The sequence below is a fragment of the Equus caballus genome, chromosome 11, assembly GCF_041296265.1.
Source record: "Equus caballus isolate H_3958 breed thoroughbred chromosome 11, TB-T2T, whole genome shotgun sequence".
NCBI lineage: Eukaryota > Metazoa > Chordata > Mammalia > Perissodactyla > Equidae > Equus > Equus caballus.
Window position 1 is genome coordinate 45,208,959 of NC_091694.1, and position 8,959 is coordinate 45,217,917.

At 58.0% G+C, this 8,959-nt stretch overlaps 1 protein-coding gene across 1 annotated transcript in view; it reads left to right on the forward strand.

Moving 5' to 3' along the window:
- The window catches only part of DOC2B (double C2 domain beta), a 25,909-nt gene extending 18,326 nt beyond the window's left edge, over positions 1–7,583 (forward strand). Inside the window, exons 7-9 of the mRNA XM_023653192.2 lie at positions 4,073–4,154; positions 5,083–5,179; positions 5,841–7,583. Of these exons, the coding sequence (XP_023508960.1) occupies positions 4,073–4,154; positions 5,083–5,179; positions 5,841–5,977 (316 nt within the window). The 3' untranslated portion in view covers positions 5,978–7,583. The remainder of the gene's footprint in view (positions 1–4,072; positions 4,155–5,082; positions 5,180–5,840) is intronic.
- Positions 7,584–8,959: the final 1,376 nt, after the last annotated feature.

Here is an 8,959-nt window from a genome sequence, read left to right on the forward strand (position 1 = left end):
AAAAGGGTGCATTGTACAGCATGTAAATTGTCTCTCAGTAAAGCTGTTATTTTTAAAAAACCCAGTGCCACCAGGCTCCAGGAGCAATGCCCAGGCATAATGGGAAGCTGACCAGCATCACGGGGGAGGGCAGGGTCCCTGCAAATGGTGCAGGGACTGCTAGTTTTCCATATAAAAAGCGATGAGCTGGGTCCCAACTCAGCCTTTAGCAAAATAATGATTTCCAGTGGATTGGCGACCACCGTGAGAAGCACTATAACCGTTCAGGGGGCTCCTGATGACCTTGAGGGAAAGTTGGCAATATGCAGTAGGCTAGGTAAGCGTCTGCGCCCTATGGCCGCCTCATTCCCCTGCCAGGTTTGTGGCCTAGAAGCCCACGCACGGTGGAAAGCTGTTTATTGCAGCACTGCTTGTCCTGGCGATAAACTGGAAATAGCCAAGCATTCTTCAGGAGCGGAATGATTAATAAAATGTGGCGTATGCATATAATGGAGTACTATGGAGTTAAAATGAATAAATTAGGACTAGATGAATTAACACGGACAGCTATGCCAAACACGCTGAGCCCAAAAGTGAACTGCAGCACGGAGCCCACAGAGCGAGGCTGTGCCTGTACATTTCTACAGGCGGCTCCCAGGAGCCATGGTCTCCGCGGAGGGAGGGGAAGGGACTGGAGAGGGGAGCAAGGTGCCTCCACCTGTACCTGTGATGCTACTTTTCTTCCTGAGGGAAGTAGAATCTGAAGCCAAAATGGTGGGAAAAGTTTAAATCAGGCTCGGTGCCTGCCTGCCAGGTTGACGGGGATTCCAGGGTCCCCTGCTGAGTTATCCAGAAAGCAGGGTCTCACCTGGTACAGGGGGTCCAGCCAACTCCCATGGCCAAACAGAGGCAGCCCTGGCAGGGCCCGTCCACCGCACCTGGGGCTCCTCTGCCACAGGTGTGGGAGCTGCTGGGCCCACTGCAGCCATGGCCCACCCCCCAGCCACGGGCCAGGTCAGCGTGGCCTTTGAAAGATGGGCAGACAAGTGGGTGGCTCCCCGTATCAGAGACACGATCCTCTGAGGGCCCCACCGCGGCCTGGAAACCCCCATGTCTGATTAAAATCCCCTGAATGAGACGTGGGGTCTGCTGTCCAGGGCTCCCCATCTCTGAAAGGCCCCTTCACGGACCATGGGCCTCTTTCTTGCTAAAAGCAGGGGAAACAAAGGCACAGGTTAGATTCTGAGCAGGGTGCCCCCGAGGCTGTGTCATTGGCAGGGGACCTGTGACCCCAAGAAGAGAGCCGGCTGGGGAAGTGCTAGGTGACAGATGCTGAGGGGCAAAGCTAGATGGGCTAAGGCCTTTTGGTGCCTCATTTTTTTTTTTTAAAGATTTTATTTTTTTCCTTTTTCTCCCCAAAGCCCCCCCGTACATGGTTGTATATTCTTCATTGTGGGTCCTTCTAGTTGTGGCATGTGGGACGCTGCCTCAGCGTGGTTTGATGAGCAGTGCCATGTCCACGCCCAGGATTTGAACCAACGAAACACTGGACCACCTGCAGCAGAGAGCGCGAACTTAACCACTCGGCCACGGGGCCAGCCCCTGGTGCCTCATTTTTTATAAACCTCACCCCAGGGGACACCTGCCTCAGTTTCCCCAGGCTGAAAGCTGACCCCAGATCCACCTCTTCAGGGTATGATGGAAAAAACCAGGGGTCACTGTGAGAGTGATAATGATCACTAATGTGCACTGAGTAACTGCTCTGTGCCAGGGGCTGGGCCTCAGTGGACCCTCCCAAGAGCCTCTGCAGTCACATCTGTCACTGTCTCCATTTTACACCCGGGGGGACTGAGGAAATGAAGCACTTGCTGTGCCACCTGGGCATCTCCTTCCTTCTCTGGCCCTCTGGTCTCTGCGAGGGGCCTTAGGTGAGCAGCAGTCGCTGTGCAGAAGGGACGAGGGGTGGCGCTGCTGGGTGGGAGGAGTGGGTCCTGACAGTGAGGGAGGGGGCAGGCCTCAGGGGCTTTGCCAGCGTGGCTCCCTGCCTACACAGGTCGCACTCCAGAGGAGCTTCAGCTGGAGTGGTGAGGTGAGGCGGGAAGGGTGCTCCTGGCAGAGGAGACAGCAGGACAGAGGACCATCTGAGGGAACTGTCTCTGGCTGGAGGCCCTGAGGCTGGTGGCCACCATGAGGGCCCGGTGGCCGGGTGAGGGGTCACTGGATGGACCAGCCGTGCGGCGCTGAGGGCGTGGGGATCCTGGAACAACTTTCCTTCCAGAGGCTTCCAAAGGCCGGGTGGGAGATGCTCCCCTGTTCCTCCTCCTTACGCCCAGAGCAAAGGACAGGTTGCAGAAAACAAAATACCAATAAATAGCAAAATGGCCAGCAAGCGTATGGAAGCTTGTCAGGAACTGAAGACATTCACCATCTCTGGGTGAGGCTTAAGAGAACCCCCAGCGTGTTTTACAAGTCAGGTTGATTGAGTATAATTTACATACAGTAAGTTTCTCCCCCTTTGAAGTTTGACTGACGATCCGATCTTGCTACCACCACCGCAGTCAAGACAGCGAACATTTCACCCTAGAAAGCTCCCCCAGGTAACCACTCACTTGTTTTCTGTCCCAATAGTTTGCCTTTTCCAGACTTTCTTAAAAAGCAACCATACAGTGTGTCACCTTTTGAATCTGGCTGCTTTCGTGGTATCACACGCGGTGGGGCATCCATGTGGCTGCGAGAGCCAGCAGCTTAGTCTTTCTTTCTGCGGAGCATGGTGCACCAGACAGAGCAGCCACACGTGTGATCAGTTCCCTTCGGGTTGAAGAGCACGTGGGTTGTGTCCAGTTTTCGGTGACTCTGCAAAGCTGCTGAAGACCGGGTTTCTGTGTGGACCTGTGTCTTCATTTCTCCCTCCAACCCCCAACTTTTGTCAATACGTAATTTCTAGTGTTTCTGTAAAGAACTAGTATTATTTATGTAATGAAAGTCACAATTGAAAAAATAATAAATGCAAAGTAAAGGAACAATGAGATACCACTTTCTACCTTTCAAACCAGCAAGGGTTTTTAAGGTGATGCTACTCCACTCTGTCGAGGGCAGTGTGCCAACCACACAGCCTTTCCAGAGGGCCGTTTTGGCAAAAGGAAGCAAGCAGCTTGACACGTGCAGGCCTTTGGGTGGGTAATTTCACTTCTAGGAATTCTTTCATTCATCCAGCAGATGTTTATGGAGCTACCCAGTGCCAGGCACTGAGCTGGGTGCCAGGAAGCTGGTGGTGGGTGAGACAGAAGCGGTCCTTGCCCCCAGAGACCCTCAGCAAGGGCAGGGAAGTTGTCACTCAAATGTCTATGCAGGGACAGGGTGAGAAGTTCTGCAAAGGAGAGGTTCTAAACCTCCTGTCCTGGCTTCTGAGCACCAGCCCTGTGCTGAGCAGCTGTGTGACCTTGGACAAGTCCCTCTACCTCTCTGAGCCTCCCATGAAGATAGCTGTTCTGCATTCAAAGTCTAAGGCACCTATGGAGGGAGCTGGCTCGCAAGCCAGGCTTCCTTCTTGCAGAAGCATTGCTGTTACTGCCCTGGAGGCATTTTTCCTCCCTCAACGCTTCAGTGACGGAGCGGCAATGGTTGTACAACCCTGGGAATATACTAAAAACGCTGCATTGTACACTTTAGAAAGATGAACTTTATAGTATGTGGATTATATCTCAATAAATCTCCCATTAAAAAGAAGAAAATTTCCAACAAGGGACCACCTCTGCTAAAAATGTTTTTCTGGTGGGAAATGTGAGCTTTGTGAAAGTCAGACTTCCAGAAACAAGGAAAATCCTCTTTCCTAGCGGGATGGAGGGGCTCCGTGTTAGCTCCAGAAATGGGCATGTGAGCAGAAGTCCAGGTGAAAAAGGAACCACTTGCTTCTCCCTCTGCTGCTGGCCGCCCACCTCCGCCACACAAAGTGGTGCTGGGGAATCCGACGACCAGGACGAACGGGGCCCAGGGACGTCTCTCCCGGGACAAAAAGCTCTTCCAGGCCCCGCTGGCTGCCTCTGACCCACAGCTTCTCCCCGACCCTCTGCCTGTCCCTTGGTTATAATTCCAGGTACCTGAAGCCCGATGTGGACAAGAAATCCAAACACAAGACGGCAGTGAAGAAGAAGACCCTGAACCCAGAGTTCAACGAGGTGCGAGGGGCTGGGGGGCTGCAGGGAAGCCATGCACTCTCCCCTGGGGCACGGGGCCCTGCAGGGACTGGGTTTCCAAAGGCCACTGTGGGAGATGGAGAGCTGGAGAGCTGGAAGAGAGGGTGGTTGGGGGCCGACAGGAGAGCTCCCAGCCGTGGGGGGCAAGGGGAGGGGCAAGGCCAGGCTGAACCAGGCCAAGGTGGTACAGATGGAGGGGAGGGGGCCTGGAAAGCTCCTCAGAGGATCGAATTGACGGGGTTGTGGCCATGGTGGATGTGGATGTGGAAGTAGGGGACCCAGCAGCAGGAGGAGGAGGCCCCAGGGAGATGGGAGAAGCTCTGGGTGGGATGTGGGGACTGAGATGCCCCGGGGAGATGGGTAGGTCAGGTGCAGAGGGATACCCAGGTCCTCGGCCCAGCAGGGGGGTGGTGGGGGGCTGCGGCTGGAGAGGAGGTCCGAGGAGCGAGAGGAGGGAGAGGAGCAGAGGGGCCTCCGGCAGGGCACAGGCGGAGGAGGCTGAGGAGATGCTTCTGGAGAGTGAGGGGGATACTGGATGCAGGAGCATCCCAGAAGCGGGTAGGAGAGATGGTTCTACCAGAAGGGAGTGGTCAGCAGAGCCAGACCCAGGAGAGGTCAGTCATGCCAAGACTGCCAGGTGTGCACAGACTTGGCAATAAGGAAGCTCTTGAGAGAGCGGCTTCGGTGACAAAGGGCAGATGGGTTGGAGGGAAGGGGAGCCCGAGGACCCGGCTGGGCTCTCAGGCAGAAGATGGGTGAGAACCCACCATCGTCCGCCACCTGCACTGCCCGCCCTCCCATTCAGCCCTCCCACACTCCCTCGGTTCCCGCCCTCACCACACCTCAGAGCCCTCCTGGCCACCGGCCCAGTTCCAGGCATTGGCCCTGACTCTCCTCTTCTGGCCACCAGGAGTTCTGTTACGAGATTAAGCACGGGGACCTGGCCAAGAAGACCCTGGAGGTCACCGTTTGGGATTACGACATTGGAAAATCGAATGATTTCATTGGTAAGAGGAGGTGATGAGAGAGCCACATGCCCGTCCTGGGTTCAGCAAAGGGCACTGGCCCTGATTGAGGCCACAGACCCTCCTTCCAGGCCTCTGGGGAAAGCTGGGGCCATAGACCACCTCTCCCCAGACATGAGGGGCCTCAGACACTATCCAGCCTGACCCCATATGACAGAGGAAGAGAGGCCCAGAGAAGGAAAGAGGCCTGGGAGGGTCACACAGCAATCCCTGGTGGAGCTGGGCTGAGAGGTAACAATGGTCAGTGCCTCTGGCTGGACTCAGCCTTTATGACCCCGAATTCCTGGTGGGCTTGGTGGCCGTGCACACTGGAGCCGCCCTGGCCCTTTCTTCCCCTTTTTTGCCCCCATCCTTCATCCTCTAACACATGCCCCTGCACTCTGCCCCCAGCACAGCTCTGGTCCTGGGGGATGGAAGGGCAGGATCCTGGGCCCCAGTGGGGGGGCGGCCAAGAGTGTGGCGCAGGGGTGAGACCACTGTTTACTCTCAGAGCCCGGGGGGCAGGGTGGAGAATCTGGCCTTGGAACTCGAATCTTGGAGAGGGTGTCGGGGGGCCCTGGTCCCAGAGGGACAGGCCTGTGGATGACCCTGGGAGTCAGGAGATCACTGGGTCCCCGCTGCCCCCTCGGCTCCCCTCCTGCAGGTGGCGTGGTCCTGGGCATCAACGCCAAGGGCGAGCGCCTGAAGCACTGGTTTGACTGCCTGAAGAACAAGGACAAGCGGATTGAGCGCTGGCACACGCTCACCAACGAACTCCCGGGGGCCGTGCTCAGCGACTGACCCGCCCTCACCTGCTGCCGCGCCCGCCCTGCCCTCAGCTGGCCCAGCGCGGGCCGGGCCCTGGGCTTCCTCAGCTGCCAGCGAGGGCCTTGGCCCCCATGTCAGGGGAGATCCAGGACGCCTGCTCGGACACAGAGCCACTGTAGCCCCCGCCTGGAGGCCACGGAGGGCCCAGCCACTCGGAAGGACAGTGAGGGCAGAGAGCTGGGCCTGCTTTCAGCCCCGGGTTCCCGAGAGGGCCGGAGATGGGAGGAGAGGACCCCTGGGGAAGGGGAAGGGGCCGTCCGGGGATCGAGGACCCTACTAGCGGTCAGCAGGAAGTCACAGGGGACCCCAGGCTGAGAGAACAGGAGTGTAGGGGCATCCTGGCAGGCAGTGAGAACTCCTGAGAGGGACACTGGGGAGGGGGCATAGCGGGGAGGAGATTGTGGACAGAGGCAGGACAGGACTCTGGAGCAGTTTTATTCCCAGAAGGAGGTTCTGACTGCATCCCTTCATCTCTGGCGTTACTGGGCAGGTGGCAGAAAGGCGACACGAGAGCCAGGAGTCTGGGGATGTTCCTAGAGGCCCCAAGAACGTGAGCAATTGGCAGGTGCTGCACTCGATGATTCCACGAGCCCCTGGGAATGAAGAAGACCCAGGGCCTGCCCTCAGGGAGTTCCCATCTAGTCAGGATGCTGGAAACAGCCCATCACACTGGGAGTGAGGAGTGCCAAGGCCAGGCTGGCCCACTGCAAGTGCTGTGGATTCTGCCAACTCTGCTGGGTGGGCAGGGAGGGCTTTCCAGAGGAGGCGATGCTTCAGAAGACCTTGAAGGACGAGTGGAGTTTCCAGGCAGACAAAGGAGAAGGGCAGTGCAGGCAGAGGGAGTGTCCACAAGGCCTGGAGGGAGAGAGTGGTGATTGGGCCAGGGGTGCTGTGCAGGACCCAGGGTCTCTCTCTGGGGGGGCAGGCTTCCTCAGGACAGGAGTGGGGCCCAGCGGGGACAGCAAGCAGCCCCGCTCCCGTCTCACCCCTGGCTGCCAGGCCAGCCTGGACTCCTCGCTGTGGGGGAAGTGGCGGGAGCACGGTGGTGAAACTGACGTCGGTGCAGGGTCAAGTTCAGGCCTCACCCGCAGTCCTCCCACCTTCTGTCTTTCTCCTCCGGAGGAACCCAGAGGCTGGCTCCTGCTTCTTGTTCCCAGCTTAAGCATCAGGCCAGCTCAAGAAGAGAGAAGGGTCCCTTTCTTTTGCATGAAAAGGAGCAAAGAGTCCTCCTTGTCCTCACCCTCCTCTTCCCTTCCCCTGCCCAGGCCTGGGCCCTTCTGGGGTCAGGGCTGGGTAGTGGGGGGCCCCAGGTGGCTGCCCAGGCATCTGGCCCTGCCGTGGCCACTGACGTCCCTCTCAGGAGTGCTGGGTGGCAGTGCAGGGCCTCGTTTCTGGGAAGCCTGTGGGGCCAGCTCCGCCCTCCAGGGACTGAGAGAGACCCTGCCTGGTGGGCCTGTCTGTACCCTGAGGCAGGGTCCCCAGGGAGGGGTTGACGGCATCGAAATCTTGGGGCCCAGGTCTGAAGCTGCAAACTTCTCCTGCCCTCTGAGGGGCCTTCAGGAATGCTGGATGGAGAAATGCAGAACCACAGAATTTCTGTATTCAACCCATCCCTGCACTGATGGGAAACTGAGGCCAGAGAGGGAAAGTGACTTGCCAAAGGCCTGCCAGCCCTGCCACAGCTGGGGTGGCCCAGGCCCAGGGCCCCCGGCCCCCTCCAGCCCAGAGCTCTGGACACCACACTTCGGGGGAAGTAGGGTGCTGGACGCACACGAGAGCCTGCTAGCTGCCCACCTGGGGCTCGCCCCTGCCTGCTGCCCACCCACACCAACGCTCGGAGCAGGGGGCACAGGGGTCGAACCCTCTGCTGCAGACACAAAGCACATCACCATCTGAGGCCTGGGGTGATGATTCGAATCCCACCAAGTGCCATCAGCCCTTTCCCAGTTTGCAGGGAAAACAGGACCCTGGCCCCCACACAGGACCTGGCAAGCTCTGCCGGTCGTGGAGCCTTGGCTCCCCGTCTTTAAGAAGGCTTTGCGTGTGTTGAAGGTTTTATGTGCACCGTCTTAATGAATCTTCACAACCCTCCAGAATGGGTTGAACTGTCACTCCCATTTGACAGATGAGGAAACTGAGATTCAGAGAGTATGGTAGTGTAGCAGCATCACACAGCGGGAAGGGGCGGACCGGGACTCAAGCTCAGGTCCTCTGATTGCCACACTGTCTGGTGTCTGGGGGACTGTACTCCCCAGGCCCCTCCCTCCCGGGCTGGAGGGCGCAGTAGAGGTACTCAAGGAAAGACTCGTCAAGCGCTGGTGCGTGATGGAGGTGTGGGGCCATGTCACTGTCTTGCTGTCTTGTCCTCTAGATGGCTTTGAAATCATTTGTGCCACTTAGGGCTTCCCCCAAGGTCCCCACAGCCCAGGCCAGAACTCAGCTGTCCCTCAGCCTGTGGGCCTGGCCCTGCTCCTCAAGGGGGCTGAGGCAAGGACTCCTCTTTTCTCTACGCAGCTGGAATGGGGGAAGCTCTGGGGGGCTAAGAGGGGAGATGGTCCGTTTTTGAGGGGCCTCGTGTCTGGGTGAGCTCAGGGAGCTTCTTAGCGTTGCCTTTTGGAAGGCCTCGTTCAGAGAGGAGCCTCACAGCCTCCTGTGAAGACATGGAAATGCCGAATGGCAAAGCTGGAGGGGGCTGTGAGTCTCATCTAGTACGATTTCCTTATTAGACACATGGGGAAACTGAGGCCCAACGAGTGGAAGGGGCTTATCCAGGGCCCAGCTGGGACAAGAACCCAGGACTCCTGGCACCCATTCCAGGGCCCTCTACTGCTGCAGGCTGTGCAAGTGTAGACTTGGTTTCGAAAGATGGTCCCAGCTCACCACAGTGACAGGCTGGGAGATGGGGGTTCTGGACAGCAGGACCAAGTGAAGGATGGGGGTGCGTGGGCAGGAGGC